We start from the raw sequence: 17,916 nt of genomic DNA, 5'->3' as shown, positions 1-17,916 counted from the left end.
GGATCGCACCAAACCACACAGAAATGCTCCTCAACTTTTCGTCTCCTTTGATCCAAACAAGTTGGGACGACCTGTATCGAAGCGCACCATCTCCAACTGGATGGCGGCTTGTATCTCTTTCTGCTATGCCCAGGCTGGATTACCCCTTCCCTGTAAGGTCAAAGCCCATAAGGTCAGAGCAAAGGCAGCCTCTGTAGCCTTCCTCAGATCGACACCGATTGAGGAGATTTGTAGGGCTGCCACTTGGTCCTCGGTTCATACGTTCACCTCTCATTATTGTCTGGATACTTTCTCCAGACAGGATGGGCAGTTTGGCCAAACTGTGTTACAAAATTTGTTCTCCTAAGTTGCCAACTCTCCCTCCATCCCATTGAGGTTAGCTTGGAGGTCACCCACTAGTGAGAATACCTGCCTGCTTGTCCTGGGATAAAGCAATGTTACTTACCGTAACAGTTGTTATCCAGGGACAGCAGGCAGCTATTCTCACGTCCCACCCACCTCCCCTGGGTTGGCTTCTCTGCTAGCTACCTGAACTGAGGAGACATGCCCGGAGCATCAGGCGGGAAGGCACTGGCGCATGCGCGGTGCGGGCATCTCGAAACTTCTGAGTTTCTTCAAGCAAGACATGCTTGCAAGATGTCCGTATCGGGGCTCTGTCGGATGACATCACCCACTAGTGAGAATAGCTGCCTGCTGTCCCTGGATAACAACTGTTACGGTAAGTAACATTGCTATTTGGCCTTCAGTCACACTTTTTTCAGTAGTAGTTTTTAAGGCAAATTACATTGTTACTCTAGATATTTCCCCCTCCTAGAGGGCTTGTGTGTGTGTGTGTACCTAAGGCAATGGAGAGTTAGTGACTTCCCAAGATCAGAACAGCATGATTTGAACCAAGTTCCCCTGAATGCAAACTTCCTCTGACTTGTGCAACCCATCAGGGTTGGTAGATGCTGGGACCCAGACCATAAACTTTGGTGTTTCAAAGCTTGCCCGGAAGCTGAATCTTATAAACTTCATATGGGTTCAAGGGCCTCCTCTTACAAGGATGAGTGTTCATAGTGTGCGTATAAGGACAACTTGATTTATTTCCAGGGGTGTCAAAGTCTGTCCTCAAGGGCCGCCCTCCAGTCAGGTTTTCAGAATTTCTCCAATGAATATACATGATCTATTTGCATGCACTGCTTTCATTGTATGCTAATAGATTCATGCATTGGGGAAATCCTGAAAAAGCGACTGGATGGCGGCCATCGAGGATCGACTTTGACACTGTGTTGTTCTATTCACATAGCTGGGGTCCTAGTTCTTGAGGCCCTAATCAGTTTATCTACTGGCTCTTTAAAATGCTTCTATAATGGGTTCTTGAAGGGATTATAGTTGGAATACTAGGCAAGGGGAAGGTTTGAGGGACATGAGAGATATCCAGACTGGGGCTGCTGGAGAGACCATGAGGTCCTATAAATGGAAAGCTCTGGGAGATCCTTGGTTTGACACTTGCCAAGCACCGTTTGCGTTGTCACCTCAACTCGATAACCAGCCCTGGATTAAGCTGGAAGATTGAAGACATTGTTGGCCTAAATACTTTGTTGGCACTGAGACATTTTATGATTAAAATATAGAGAAGAAAAGTGATTTCCATCAACAGTTGGTTTTAAATTCAAACATTAGCTTAAATAGATTATACAACTTTTTCTAAGTCATGAAAATTTCTCATTGCCTAAACCTTTAATTTCCGTTCTATATTCATTGTTTTTACAATGTATTAATTACACCTGTACAGGGATTTGTTTACTAAGTTTAAAAATAAACTTAGAGCAAGTTGGAATAAATACTGCTAATGTGTAGTACTTTTCAAATATTTACAATAGGACAGGCTTTCCATTTCACTTTGCAAGGTAAGTTGCTGATTCCTCTAGATACCTTCTGCTACTTTAGCTAGCTTGAGGTACAAAACCTAATCTGAAAAAGTCTGTAAACTTAAACCCGAATCTCCACTTGTAGTATTCATGTGCCTTTTGCAGTTATGATCATCATTTGAACAGTGTGTCTTCCTGGAAGTTCTGATCCAGCTAAATGAGGACTGTGGCCATGGAAGGTAATCAAGGGTACATGAACACACTTCAGATCCCACTTGTAGAGCAAATCTTCAATTGACCAGTTGGCACTAAAGGAAACAACTTTATATAAATCAAATGCTCACATTTTAAATGAATTTTTTTTAAACTTTATGCATGTTTCAAATAAGGATAAATTAGTTACACTTTGATCATCACTTAAAATTTTCTTTTTTTTTTTTTTTAATTCATTTTTAGCCTTTCATCGAGTGTACAAATATCATAATAACATTTAATAAATCACTTGAAAAACTTATTATACTTATAAACATAGAAGAATCCCTCACTCCACCCCCCTCCAAACACTAAGTGGTGTATATATTTGATTGAAAAATGGCATTACTCATGACAAAAAGATGTTAATGGCTCCCATATTTTTATAAAATTCTTATTTCTATTTTGTATCGCCAGTGATATTTCCATTCTACAAAGGTGACATAACAAATTCCACCAGAAATTAAAATTAAGTCTACTATGGTCTTTCCAGTTATTAGTAATATGTTGGATGGCAACTCCTGTCATGATCAATAAAAGTTTATTGTTACACAATGAAATCTGACTCTTCTTTTTCTCATAGACATTCCAAAAATCACAGTATCATAAGATAACGCTATATAATTTTTCAATAAAAATTTATTTGATCCCAGATTGAATTCCAAAAGGCTAAGCTATAGGGACAGTAAAACAAAAGATGATCCAAAGTCCCTACATCAAGATTACAATGCCAACATCTATTAGGCAAGGAACTATTTAATTTTTGTAATCTAACTGGGGTCCAAAAAGCTCTATGTAACAGAAAAAAACAAGTTTGCCTCATAGATGCCGACATTGTACATCTTATTCTCCGACCAAATTTGTGGCCATTGAGATGCTGAAATCTGATGTTTAATCTCAATGCTCCAAATATCCCTAAGAGCATTTTTTTAGGTTTGTTTTTTTTAACCAAATCACTAAAAGTTTTATATCACTGCAGCCTGGTGACCCAGAAAGTCCACCTGAAAACAAAAATTCCAGACTGTAATGGGTATTAAGATTTTTCCATTCAGAAACCCTCCATGAATGGCCTGCTTCAATTGCAACCAATGAAAACACTGATTTATTAAGCCTGAATTTATGTTGCAATTGTATAAAATCAAGCAGTTTACCATTATAAATAACAATCATTCAAAATTCGAATTCCTGCAATTATCCAATGCTTCCAGATGACAAGTTTTCAAAAATTTTATACATATTTATAACTTGACATTTTAACTGGTTTCAAATCGGGTTTTCTTTTTGTCAAACACCTAAGTCTACCCATGGAGTTAGAAAACTGGTCTCATCTTAGTGTAGAGGCTTCTGTACTGCATACAGCCAATATTTTACTTCAAATAAGGGGTAGGTAAGTAATTTTCTTGCTGGTTTACATATTTCCAGTGATTATAAATCAGCTGCTATCTAACTTTTTGCAAGTTTGCACAGTTATAAAAATTGCTTATTTGCACAAATAGATTTATGCTTGTTGCACTTTCCTTAAAACATTTTTTGCAAAATTTGCACAAAGAAAAAAATTTTATAAAAAATATAAAATATTATTTAAAATATAAAATCATTGTATAAGATAGATATTCATACAACAAGAGTAATGGTTAAATATTTAATTTAGACAAAACTAGTCATATGTTTACCATGAAGGTTTTATAGATCAATGAAAGAAAACCACGCCACTAATCCATATGTGGGCTATAACAATATAATCCACAGGAGTGGCATATCTGAGATCATTTTCCTTCATGTAGACTAAAATATATTGGTCAATTAATATTATGACCTTTTAGTTTTTGGCTTTTTTGATTAACCTTTTTTGTGGATCTTCTCAGACACTTTCCAACACTTGGGCTCATGTGTGAGTTTGGCGTACCTTTGAGGAGTGGTCCATGCTTAGTTTGGCTCCCCTTTGTATCTATTTGCCTCACATCTTGGAATTCTTGCAGGATGACCTGGACAGGGGCCTTGCCTGGTCCTCTCTCCAGATTCAGCTTGTGGCTTTTTCTACGTTTTGTAGTTTGTTTACATGGTTGGCCTCTTCTCCAGATGCGATTTGTTTTTTAGGGTGGCTAAATAGCTTTGTCCTCAAATAAAGCCTTTGGTTCCAGCCTGGGATCTCAATCTGGTACTTTCTGTGCTAGTGCGACCTCCTTTTGAGCCTCTGGGCTCCGGCACGTTGAAGGACCTTACTCTTGTCTTCCTGGTGGCCATTACTTCTGTGAGACGCATTTCTGAACTGTAGGCCTCCCTTCCTGGAGTATCGTATTTTCACGCATATAACGCGCGCGTTATACGTGTTTTTACCTACCGCGCATACCCCTCGCACGTTATATGCGTGAGCGCGGTATACAAAAGTTTTAAAACATAGTTCCCACCCCGCCCGACGCCCGATTCACCCCCCCCCAGCAGGACCGCTCGCACCCCCACCCCGAACAACCGCTCGCACGCGCTCCCACCCGCACCCGCATCCACGATCGGAGCAAGAGGGAGCCCAAGCCCTCTTGCCCGGCCGACTCCCCGACGTCCGATACATCCCCCCCCCCCCGGCAGGACCACTCGCACCCCCACCCCGAAGGACCGCCGACTTCCCGACAATATCGGGCCAGAAGGGAGCCCAAACCCTCCTGGCCACGGCGACCCCCTAACCCCACCCCGCACTACATTACGGGCAGGAGGGATCCCAACCCCTCCTGCCCTCGACGCAAACCCCCCTCCCCCCCCAACGACCGCCCCCCCCCCCAAGAACCTCCGACCGCCCCCCAGCCGACCCGCGATCCCCCTGGCGACCCCCACGACCCCCCCACCCCCCTTCCCCGTACCTTTGGTAGTTGGCCGGACAGACGGGAGCCAAACCCGCCTATCCGGCAGGCAGCCAACGAAGGAATGAGGCCGGATTGGCCCATCCATCCTAAAGCTCCGCCTACTGGTGGGGCCTAAGGCGCGTGGGCCTATCAGAATAGGCCCTGGAGCCTTAGGTCCCACCTGGGGGCGCGGCCTGAGGCACATGGGCCCAACCCGACCATGTGCCTCAGGCCGCGCCCCCAGGTGGGACCTAAGGCTCCAGGGCCTATTCTGATTGGCCCACGCGCCTTAGGCCCCACCAGTAGGCGGAGCTTTAGGATGGATGGGCCAATCCGGCCTCATTCCTTCGTTGGCTGCCTGCCGGACAGGCGGGTTTGGCTCCCGTCTGTCCGGCCAACTACCAAAGGTACGGGGAAGGGGGTGGGGGGGTCGTGGGGATCGCCAGGGGGGTCGCGGGTCGGCTGGGGGAGCGGTCGGAGGTTCTTGGGGGGGGCGGTCGTTGGGGGGAAGGGGGGTTTGCGTCGAGGGCAGGAGGGCCTGGGATCCCTCCTGCCCGTAATGTAGTGCGGGGTGGGGTTAGGGGGTCGCCGTGGCCAGGAGGGTTTGGGCTCCCTTCTGGCCCAACTACCAAAGGTACGGGGAAGGGGGATGGGGGGGTCGCCAGGGGGGGTCGCGGGTCGGCTGGGGGGGGGCGGTCGTTGGGGGAAGGGGGGTTTGCGTCGAGGGCAGGAGGGTCTGGGATCCCTCCTGCCCGTAATGTAGTGCGGGGTGGGGTTAGGGGGTCGCCGTGGCCAGGAGGATTTGGGCTCCCTCCTGGCCCGATATTGTTGGGGAGTCGGCGGTCCTTCGGGGGGAGGGATGTATCGGACGTCGGGGGGGGGCATCAGGCTTTCAGGATGGGGACAGACCTTCAAGGGGGGACAGTGCACGGAAGTCAGGGGGGGTGAACGGAGAGTCGGAAAGTCAGGGCGGGCGAAAGGAGCGTCGGGCAGCATGCGCGGTATACCCGTGAGCGCGGTATACCAAAGTTTTTGTACATATCATCGTGATTTCTGCGCGCTATACCCGGGTGCGCGTTATTTGCGTGAAAATACGGTAATCTAGGGAGCGGGTCGTGCTGCGGCCGGTTTCCTCTTTTCTGCCTAAGGTGGTTTCGCCTTTTCATGTCAACCAGTCTGTCCTTCCAGTCTTAGGTAGTCAGAAGGGCTCTTTGGAGCAGAGGCAGTTATGCAAATTGGATGTCTGTAGGGTCCTTCGCTCTTCTGTTCAGCGGACCCAGGAGTTCCAGAAATCAGTGACTTTTTGTCCGTATAAAAGGGATGGTTCTTCTAAGGCTACCATTGCACAATGGATCAAGGAGGCTATCACTTCTGCATACCTTCTTCAGAAGAAGCCTGTTCCGGAATGTCTGAAAGCTCATTCCACTCGGATTAGGCAGATTATTGGGCAGAGTCTTCTCTTGTACCTCTGGTAGATATCTGTACAACTGCGGTTTGGTCTTTTCTTCATTCCTTTGTTCGGGAGTGTGTTCTTGTGGCGGCTCTTTGAGGGTCCCACCCAAGATGGGTTATGCTTTGGTATGTCCCATCATGGAGGGACAATAAAGAAAGAGAAATAGAATTCTTGCTAATTTTCTTTAGTCCCTCAAGACCAGCACAGACCCCACCTTGTCACTTTTTATTCAGCGTTTTGCACGAAGAGTACTTTCCTGCGGTGTTTTGGTGTGTGAGGAGAGATTAAAAGAACAGTAGCGTTTGGTTCATCTGGTGAATTATGGGGACGTTTTTGAATGTTCTTCTATTCAATATCCAACTATTTCTTGATGTTAGTTACTTTTCTCCTGGGAGTGTTGTTGCTATTGTAGTTCACAGTTCTTAGCTAACTAAGAAACTATTTGTCAAACTGATTGTACCTGGGACAGCACAGCCCACTTATACTACTGCCAAAAGTTTGTGTCTCAGTTGCCACCTGCTGGTCATCAGTTTCTGTGCCAGTCTGGAGGGACTAAAAGAAAGAGAATTTTACAGGTAAGAACTTAATTTCTCCTTTTCCTTCTAGCCATTCTTATACACCCAAGCATGGATTGTGTCAACCTCAGACACTGGGGAATTAGATATGCTACAAATAAATGTGACAAATATCCCCACTGACCTTAATATGTACTGCAGTATTCAGAAACAGTAGCAGGTGAAAATTCACATAAGTCAGAAGCTATAGAATGCAGTGACTAAGTTATATCTATGAAATGGGAGAAAATTAAGTTACCTTCTAACCTGGTATGAAGTCCAAAACTGAGCCTTTGAATTCTTCTCCATTAGAAAGTACACACTAGATAAAACATCTTCAAAATCTATGATTGATTAAAAAAAAAAATGTTTTAGTTTGCAGTATAAATGATCTACTTAACAACTAAAATGCTTCAACAGTTCAATAATGTCAGTACAGAGCATCTCTATCCAGATTTTCTGATTACATTTCCTGTTTTGTTTATAAAGTTTCAAGGGGCAGCAACTGAAGAGTTTATTAATCTTTTTTTTTCTGCAAATTAGTTCAAGGGCAGAGTTGAAAATTTTAAATTGATGTTTTATACTTTTAAGGCAATCCATTTTAAAAAGATATTTGAACAGTCTTTTGGCAACACCACTATGGAACTCACTTTCTGATGTAATCAGAAATATTGATTCTTATAGTTTTTTGTCAAGCTGAAGACTTCATGCTTTAAAAAGTCTCTGACTGATCATTAGTTTAATCTTATTGTCTATTTTTTAGTGTTTCTTTTTACGCTTTATTCATAGAAACATAGAAGATGACAGCAGAAAAGGGCCACGGTCCAACAAGTCTGCCCACTCTAATGACCCACCCCCTAAATTCTTGCCTGAAGTGATCCCACATGCTTATCCCATTTTCTCTTAAAATCCAGCATTAAGTATTACTTAACTTAAAACAGTGCTTGATCTTTGAAAATGCATTTTCAAAGATCAAGCACTGTTTTAAGTTAAGTAATACTTTAGTCACTTTTTTCAGTTGAACGTAGTAGTACATGAGAACTTGAAGAAAAGTTTGAAAAAAAGTTTAAAAAGATAAATAATTGAAAGTATGAGAATTTACAATAATTGAGTAAAACAAAATATAAGTAAATGGGTTTATCCCAGGACAAGCAGGCAGGTATTCTCACTAGTGGGTGATGTCATCCGACAGAGCCCCGATATGGACATCTTGCAAGCATGTCTTGCTTGAAGAAACTCAGAAGTTTCGAGATGCCCGCACCGCGCATGCGCCAGTGCCAGTGCCTTCCCACCCGATGTACCGGGCGTGTCTCCTCAGTTCTTTTCTTTCCGCGGAGCTGAGAAGTTTCTCTTAATTCTGCACTGACTGAATTTCAGTATATTTGCCTTCTTTATACCGTGTTTTTTGTTTCTTTGAATTTATTTCAATTTTAATTTATATTTTCTAAAAAAAAAAAAAAGTTAAAATTATTTCTTCCGGCGGTTCGGCCGGGCCGGCCTCGTGGCTTCGGCCTAGCGCCTTCGACTTTGCAGCGTCGATTTTCCGGCCTATGTCCCGGCCAATCACCGGCTTTAAGAAGTGCAGCAAGTGCCAGCGTGCGATTTCGTTGACGGACCCGCATCGACGCTGTCTTCAGTGTCTTGGTCCAGAACACGTTCCGAAATCGTGCCGGCCTTGTTCCACGCTCACTGCGCGCTCGTTTAAACGGCGCTGCTTGCTCTGGGAGTCGATGTTTAAGATGGAGACTGCCAAGGACCTGTCTGCTTCAACTTCTGCTGATGTTTCGCCGGTCCGTTCGAAACCTGCATCGACGACTCCTGCATCGGGCATTGTGAAGCCGGCATCGTTCACACCGACTTCAGCATCGAGTTCGACACCGGTGCCTATCTCCGTCTCCTCGGTTCAGGTACCGCCTTCCACTGTCCCTCCGGTGGTCATCAAAGTGCCTAAAGCTAGCAAGCAGAAGCACTTGGCCACAAAGGAGCGCGAAGACCGTGCTGGAGGACCCCCGTTCGGTGCGGATCCCTCCATCGGCTTCGCTGCGATCCCTGCTGGAAGCTCAGTTTGTCGAGCTTATGCAGTCTATGGGACCCCGGCTTATCGCCTCTATTCAGGGTGACCTCCCGGTCCCGGGGGGCGGACCGCCCCCTCCCCCTCGTTCGATCTCACTGCTCGACGAGGAGGAGCGGCGGAAGCCTCCAGGCGGGCTTCCCTTGGTGATATGCCGCCTTTAGAGCCCATCACGCCTCCTCGACATCAGGGTACTAGGTCGGCCCCTGATAATCGGAGTCCTGGGCATACTGCATCGCAGGAAGAGTTCTTCCGCACTCCATACCAGACCTGGGTGGCGCTGCGTGAGTCCGCCTCTTTGCCACCTCTGCAATCCACTGCATCTAGTCCTATCCATTCCTTAGAGGCTTCGGGGGATCGTGCGATGCATAGAAGATCTCGTTCCCCATCCCGTCACCGGGAGGGGCATCGTTCTCGACACTCCTCACATCATTCGGAGGTGTCTCCGCAAAAGAAGATACAGCGTCTGGGATACTCCTCGTCGGATTTATCCCCGCCTGAGGGACCGGAGTATGATGAACCATCTACCTCCTATTCTCCGTGCCGCTCCCAGCTCTCCCTGGACCCGGAGGCTTCCACTTCTTCTAGTCCGTCTCGCCGGCCGGCGCTGGCGGACCAACTGTCCTTTTCCTCCTTCCTCCGACAAATGGCGGATGACTTGGATGTGACTTTGGACACTGGTTCTCGATATTCTAAAGAGTATCTGGACACCATGCATTTGCCTCACCCTCCGGCGGAGACGCTCCGGCTTCCTCTGCATAAACTGCTGGACCAGACTTTCATGCGTTGTTTTGAGACACCGTATTCCATCCCTGCAGTTCCCAGTAAGTTGGATGCTCGATACCGCATCGTCCACCACAAGGGGTTTGAGGGAGCACAACTATCTCATCAGTCCCTTCTGGTCGAGTCCTCCCTCAAGCGATCTCATCCCTCCCAAGTCTACGCCTCAGTACCACCGGGCCGAGAAGAGAGAACGATGGATAAGTTTGGTAGACGTATCTACCAGAACTCGATGATGGCGACTCGGGTGCTCAATTACAATTTCTTCATCTCTTCATATTTGGATTTCTTCTTGCCGGTGCTCCGCAAGTTCATCCCTTTTATCGATGCTCAGGCTCGATTCGAGTTTGAAGAGGTGGTGGCGACCCTTTCCCAGATACGCCTACAGCTGATGCAATCCTCCTACGATGCCTTCGAGCTCTCGGCACGCGCTGCGGCCTGTTCGGTCGCCTGGCATGGCTTCGTACCATTGATATGGATCCGAACCTCCAAGACAGACTTGCAAATGTGCCTTGTGCGGGGGTGGATCTGTTCGATGAGTCTATCGAGACTGTTACTAAGAAGCTTTCGGATCATGAGAAGTCCTTCCAGTCTATCCTACGGCCTAAACCCAAGCCTCAACAGTCTCGCCCCACTAGGCCGCCTTTGATTTACCAGCGGCGGTATCAACCGAGGCAAGCTCCTCCTGCGAGACAACCTGCGAAGAGACAGCCTCCCCAGAAGACTCAGCAAAAGCCTCAGATGCCGGCTGCACCCAAGGCTACTCAGCCTTTTTGACTCTATCCCAGGGAGCATAACCAACCTCGTTCTGTCTCCCCCCGTTTTTCCCATTGGGGGTCGTCTCCATCATTTTTGTCATCGATGGGAGACCATCACCACGGACCTTTGGGTCCTTACCATCGTAAGAGAGGGATACTCTCTTCATTTTCAACGGGTCCCTCCGGACCACCCGCCAAGAGAGTATCCTTCAAACTTGACGCAGACCGCTCTTCTCCTTCAGGAGGCTCAGGCTCTGCTTCGGCTTCGGGCCGTCGAGCCGGTTCCTTTAGATCAGCAAAACCGGGGGTTTTACTCACGGTACTTCCTTGTCCCGAAGAAGACGGGCGATCTGCGTCCCATTTTGGACCTTCGAGTCCTCAACAAGTTTTTGGTCAAGGAGCGGTTCCGTATGCTGACCCTTGCTTCTCTCTATCCCCTCCTCGAGCAGAACGATTGGTTATGCTCTCTGGATCTCAAGGAGGCCTACACTCACATCCCCATTCATCCGGCCTCCCGCAAGTTCCTCAGATTTCGGGTGGGACATCTGCATCTGCAGTATCGAGTGCTTCCATTCGGCCTTTCATCGTCTCCCAGAGTCTTCACGAAGTGTCTGGTGGTGGTGGCCGCTGCACTCCGGAACATGGGTCTTCAGGTGCTTCCATACCTCGACGACTGGCTCATCAAGGCCCCGTCAGCTCCAGAGGTCATTTCGGCGACCTTGACTACCATTTGTTTCCTGCAAAGCTTGGGCTTCGAGATCAACTTTCCCAAGTCACATCTTCAGCCCACCCAGTCTCTCCCCTTTATCGGGGCGGTCCTGGATACCATTCAACTTCGAGCATTCCTTCCTCCTCAACGCATGGATGCTCTCCTTCTACTCTGCCAGTCGGTGTTTTCTCGCCAATCCATCTCAGCGAGACACATGATGGTCCTCTTGGGCCACATGGCATCTACAGTTCATGTGACGCCTTTTGCCAGACTACATCTCAGAATTCCTCAATGGACCCTGGCATCTCAGTGGACTCAGGTGTCCGACCCGTTATCCCGTCACATTGTAGTCACTCCTGCTCTACGGCATTCTCTTCTCTGGTGGATGACCTCTTCGAATCTATCCAGAGGTTTGCTGTTTCACACTCCTCCCCACCAGAAAGTTCTCACGACCGATTCTTCGAACTATGCCTGGGGGGCTCATCTGGATGGTCTTCGCACTCAGGGGTTCTGGACCAGTGCGGAACGACTCCATCAAATCAATCTTCTGGAGCTCAGAGCCATCTTCAATGCTCTCCAAGCTTTTCAGCATCTGCTTCACGACATGGTGGTCCTTATTCGCACAGACAATCAGGTCGCCATGTATTATGTCAACAAACAAAGGGGCACGGGCTCGGCCCCTCTTTGCCAGGAAGCTCTTCGAGTCTGGGATTGGGCTGTTCGCCACAACGTCTTCCTCAAAGCTATCTACATTCAGGGGAAGGACAACGTCTTGGCAGACAAATTGAGTCGTCTTCTCCAGCCTCACGAATGGACCCTCCATTCCGACCCCCTTCGTCAGATCTTTGCACAGTGGGGGACACCTCAGATAGACCTCTTTGCGGCCCCCCACAACTTCAAACTGCCTCAGTTTTGCTCCAGGATCTACACTCCTCATCACCTCGAGGCAGATGCCTTTCTACTGGATTGGGGGAATCGCTTCCTGTATGCGTTTCCTCCATTTCCTCTCATCCAAAAGACTCTGGTCCAGTTGAGATCAGACCATGCCACCATGATTCTGATTGCTCCTCGGTGGCCCAGACAACCTTGGTACTCCATTCTACTTCAACTCAGCAGCAGGGAGCCAGTACTTCTTCCAGTGTTTCCTTCACTACTTACACAACATCAAGGTTCACTACTTCATCCCAACCTGCAGTCTCTCCACCTGACAGCTTGGTTCCTCTCAACGTAACTCCTCACCAGTTCTCCCAAGCAGTGAGGGAGGTCTTGGAGGCTTCCAGGAAGCCTGCTACCCGACAATGCTATTCCCAAAAATGAACTAGATTCTCTTCCTGGTGTATTTCCAATGCCACGGAGCCTCAGCGAGCTTCCCTATCCTCTGTGTTGGACTATCTTCTACACCTGTCTCAGTCTGGTCTCAAGTCTACCTCTATACGAGTCCACCTGAGTGCTATTGCGGCTTTCCATCAGCCTCTACATGGGAAACCTTTGTCTGCTCATCCTGTGGTTTCCAGATTTATGAAAGGACTTTTTCATGTCAACCCTCCTATCAAACCTCCTCCTGTGGTTTGGGATCTCAATGTTGTCCTGTCTCATCTCATGAAGCCTCCGTTTGAACCTCTTAACAGGGCTCCACTTAAGTATCTCACCTGGAAGGTGGTTTTTCTGGTGGCCCTCACATCTGCTCGCAGGGTCAGTGAGCTTCAGGCCTTGGTGGCGGAACCACCTTTCACAGTATTCCATCATGACAAGGTGGTCCTCCGCACTCACCCGAAATTCCTGCCTAAAGTGGTCTCTGAATTTCACCTCAACCAATCCATTGTGCTTCCAGTGTTCTTTCCAAAGCCTCATTCTCATCCTGGAGAATCAGCTCTTCACACTCTGGACTGTAAACGTGCTTTGGCTTTCTACTTGGATCGCACCAAACCACACAGAACTGCTCCTCAACTTTTCGTCTCCTTTGATCCAAACAAGTTGGGATGACCTGTATCGAAGCGCACCATCTCAAACTGGATGGCGGCTTGTATCTCTTCCTGCTATGCCCAGGCTGGATTATCCCTTCCTTGTAAGGTCACAGCCCATAAGGTCAGAGCAATGGCAGCCTCTGTTGCCTTCCTCAGATCGACACCGATTGAGGAGATTTGTAAGGCTGCCACTTGGTCCTCGGTTCATACATTCACCTCTCATTATTGTCTGGATACTTTCTCCAGACGGGATGGACAGTTTGGCCAAACAGTGTTACAAAATTTGTTCTCTTAAGTTGCCAACTCTCCCACCATCCCATTGGGGTTAGCTTGGAGGTCACCCACTAGTGAGAATATCTGCCTGCTTGTCCTGGGATAAAGCAATGTTACTTACCGTAACAGTTGTTATCCAAGGACAGCAGGCAGCTATTCTCACGTCCCACCCACCTCCCCTGGGTTGGCTTCTCAGGCTAGCTACCTGAACTGAGGAGACACGCCCGGTACATCGGGCGGGAAGGCACTGGCGCATGCGCGGTGCGGGCATCTCGAAACTTCTGAGTTTCTTCAAGCAAGACATGCTTGCAAGATGTCCGTATCGGGGCTCTGTCGGATGACATCACCCACTAGTGAGAATAGCTGCCTGCTGTCCCTGGATAACAACTGTTACGGTAAGTAACATTGCTTTTTGGTCAATGACTGGAGCATTAAAACTACGCTGACCAACTCGTCTGATATTATGACTGCGTAGGCTTCATTTCTGAGGCCTTTTCCTGTATAAAAGTGAATGTTTTGTGCACTTCTCTGGAAGAGTGGAAGCTTAATTTATAGTGTGTGATTCTGATCGTATACACCACTCTGGCCAGTTTAATTTATTTAGAGTTTCTAATATCAGCCATAACCTTTAATATTTTGGTTGTTTGAAAGGAAAAGATCAAACAAGATTCGTGCCTCTCATTTTGGCTTATTTTATTTTTCATATTTTATTTCAATTGGAAAATTGATGATATCCCTATGTAATGATTTTGTTACACATATGGAACTAATTTAAATTAACTGTTTCAAACTGTTTTCTTCTGAACGCAGTCATTAGATTGTTCAGGTTATATGCAAATATCTCTGTCTTACAAGAAGAATGGAATTGACGTTTGATTTTCAAAATAAATCAAAGCAATAATGATATTCTCCATCTGAAAGACAGCCTGGTTATTCTATATACCATTAGAGGGCAGTGTCCTGAAAGTGTTTAATATGGGATAGGAAATGCTTCTTCTTGTGGTTACGTTGCAATATTCCTGCGGCTGACATTACCCATAAAGTGCGTTTTTATCCTTTCCCAGTATGTTTCCCCGCCGCTGACATTTAAGGATCAAAACATTTGTATATGTTTTTCTGTGTGGTCTCTTTGAACTTAAATGGATGCTTCATATATCGAAGGGATTATGGCTGTCAGGTCCGTTGCAAATGACTTGATCAGATCGGAGCACTGAGAAGCAATTTCCTTCAATTATCAGTGCTTGTTGGTGGATGTCAGTGATTTTGAGTTCAGGATATTAGCTCTGAACAACAGACATTACATCGTGAGTGAGGACATGAAGGCTGCCAATCAAGTGGAGCAAGCTTCCTCCAAAGCAAGGCAAATCATAGGTTGCATACGCAGGAGTTTCGTCAGCCGTAAGCCTGAAGTCATTATGCCATTGTATAGATCCATGGTGAGACCACACCTGGAGTACTGTGTGCAATTTTGGAGGCCGCATTACCGAAAAGATGTGCTGAGACTAGAGTCGGTCCAGAGAATGGCCACCCGGATGATCACGGGTCTCAAAGATCTCCCGTACGAGGAAAGGCTGGATAAGTTACAGCTCTACTCACTCGAGGAACGCAGAGAGAGGGGAGACATGATCGAGACGTTCAAGTATCTCACGGGTTGCATTGAAGTGGAAGAAGATATCTTCCTTCTCAAGGGTCCCACGGCAACCAGAGGGCACCCATGGAAAATCAGGGGAGGGAAACTGCACAGTGACACCAGGAAATTATTTTTCACTGAAAGAGTGGTTGACCACTGGAATAATCTTCCACTTCAGGTCACTGAGGCCAGCAGCGTGCCTGATTTTATGGCCAAATGGGATAGACACGTGGGATCTATTCACTGAGTTAGGTGGGGAAGGGTCATTGCGGTGGGCAGACTAGATGGGCCGTGGCCCTTATCTGCCGTCTATTTCTATGTTTCTATGACATGAGGCTCTAAGTATGGATTGGATGACTGACTACAGGATTCGAAGCATCGGATGGACTTTGGAGGTGATGGCTACTCAGCTTAAGCAGCGAGTTTAAGAGGATCTCTGATAGTGCTGTTTCATCTTACAGCATGGCCTAGTAACTTAGAATGCTAATACGTTAGGTCTGGAGTCCTAGTTCATAAGGAATCGAGAGAGGAAGATGGAAAACTGGCCTAAAGAGATATAAATTACAGGTCTTCAGGAATTTAAGTAGATTGACTTGAGTTTTTAACCATATAGGGTAAATGCATAGAGGAAAATTTTGATATCATCCTTTTAAAATGAATTTAAGGGAAAGAAAATTATAATTCATAATTTATCTGATTTTAAACAAGATTTATTGAGTAGTTTATGAAGAGTCAGAAGTAACAAACCTTTTTTTTTTTTTTTAGAATTCATGTACATGTAATATGAACAAGTGGATGATTATAGTATTAATTTAAGATATGTTTTAAAATGTAATGATAAAAAATGGATATTATTTATAATTTACAGTTTGATTATAGTGGTTTAAGAGATATGGATTTCATAAGAATTTTAAGATTTCTTTTTATTCCTGTGATTAATCTTAATTATATATTTTTTATATTTAAGTATTTTTATTGATTTCAATATTATATCAAGTAAACTTGTACAGAAAGCAAATTTAACCAAAGCATATTACAATCATATAAATCCATACTTAATGTTAAGCAATACAAGAAAAACTATTATGGTAAAATTAGCTCTAGTCCTCATTAGATCCAAGAATTAATTGTGAGAACATAAAGAAACAATAAAAAAGTAATGCTGTTCCTATAGATCGGTAAGGAGGTTACTATTCTCTTTTAGAGCTCAAACTTGAGTTTTCTCCTTGGCCAGACAGGACATTGCCAGAAAATTAGTCAAATGTTGGGGCTCAAAGAATACATATTTAGTTGAGTGATAAAGGACAATGCACTTACAAGGATGTCTCAAATAAAATGTAGCCCCCAATGAGATGACCCCCCCCCTCGGCTTCAAAAGAAGGAAGTCACGTCTACGTTTTTGCGTTTCCCTTGTAACATCAGGGAACATTTGAATTTTACAGCCAAGAAATTCCTTTTGTTTATTCTTAAGAAATAGTCTCAATAACCAAGATTTATCAATAGAAAGAGCCAAATTGGCTACTAATGTTGCAGGTTAAAGTTATCACTTCCTTATCTGACTTCTCCAGAATCTCTGTAATATTCATTACTTGTCCTTCAGTAGGCTCAGGTTGCTATTGGTGCGGAATTTTGCTAGGGAGATAACTTGAACTAATGATGGAAGATTACCTTCCGGAACTTTCAAAATTTCTAATAAATATCTCCTGAACATACCTCTAGGTATTACCATAGTTATTCTTGGAAAGTTTATCAATCTCAAATTATTACTACGTGCCTGATTTTCTAATAACTCCACTTTTCTTCTAAGATTCAAGTTGTCTTTAATAATAGCTTCCTGGAGTTGTTTTATTGAAACCATATCCTGCTGAGTCTTTTCAAGTAAACTATTAGAAGAAGTCGCATCCAATTTTAATTTTTCTAATTCTTCTGAGTGGTGGATAAGTTTATTTTCAATCTGTTGGAAATTGGGACTAATTACCTTCCCAAAATTTGCTACCAGGTCCCAAAGGGCTTCTAAGGTCACTTCAGCAGGTCTATCCCCAAAAGTAGCTTGTATTGTAGTGCAGAGTCTCTCACCTTCCTTGGTTTGTTCTGGTTCATGTTCCTTCTGGTTCAATCCTCCTCCGGGTGTTGTAACTCCCACAGATTCTTCCCTTGAGGTTGCCCGAACCGGGATCTCCATTTCCAAGCTTCCCGGTGTTAATTTGTCTTCCTCTGGGGAAAGTAATACCCCTTCCTCCGGGGTTTCCTGACCCCTGAGTGAGCTGGCTAACTGGGGTGGAGGAGGCGGTGCTCTAACATCCGGGCTAAGGGTGGTGTCTGGCCCAAGAGGAGTCCTGTCAGTCTAACTCAACCCGGGATCCTCAGCGGGCTAGCGTTCAGATTCACCGCAGCAGCTCCCTGCATCCTCCGAAGGAGTTCTTCAATGTAGCTGAGGGATGGCACCTCGGAGCGTTGCGAGGTGCCAGCAGCGCTCCTGCCTCTCTTCTTTGGCATTGCGTTGCGGAAATAGGTACGAGCAGGCCAGGAACCGCAGTCACCAGCCAAAAATCATTAAATTAGAAGAGCTGCGATCGGGGGCGTGTACCCGATCATTTAGGCAGAGGCCATCTTGGATCAATTAATATTAATTATAATATAACTCAGGAATTATATAAGATCTATATTAAATATAGAATATATGATTTTAGATATTCATTTTCATAATATGTATATTTTTTAATTATTATTTTATGTAAATGGAACTCTCCAGATTCTTCTAAAAGTATGAGTTCAATAGTTGAAT

The 17,916-nt window shown here is 45.6% G+C and overlaps 1 protein-coding gene across 1 annotated transcript in view; it reads right to left on the bottom strand.

The window, feature by feature from the left end:
- Positions 1–1,697: 1,697 nt before the first annotated feature.
- Positions 1,698–17,916, bottom strand: part of METTL23 (methyltransferase like 23) — a 35,989-nt gene continuing 19,770 nt past the window's right edge. Inside the window, exons 4-5 of the mRNA XM_033961104.1 lie at positions 7,206–7,290; positions 1,698–2,161 (exon numbers count right to left, since the gene is read on the bottom strand). Of these exons, the coding sequence (XP_033816995.1) occupies positions 2,002–2,161; positions 7,206–7,290 (245 nt within the window). The 3' untranslated portion in view covers positions 1,698–2,001. The remainder of the gene's footprint in view (positions 2,162–7,205; positions 7,291–17,916) is intronic.

This window comes from Geotrypetes seraphini, chromosome 10 (assembly GCF_902459505.1).
Source record: "Geotrypetes seraphini chromosome 10, aGeoSer1.1, whole genome shotgun sequence".
NCBI classification, from domain to species: Eukaryota; Metazoa; Chordata; class Amphibia; order Gymnophiona; family Dermophiidae; genus Geotrypetes; species Geotrypetes seraphini.
This window is presented reverse-complemented; position numbering and strand designations above follow the sequence as displayed.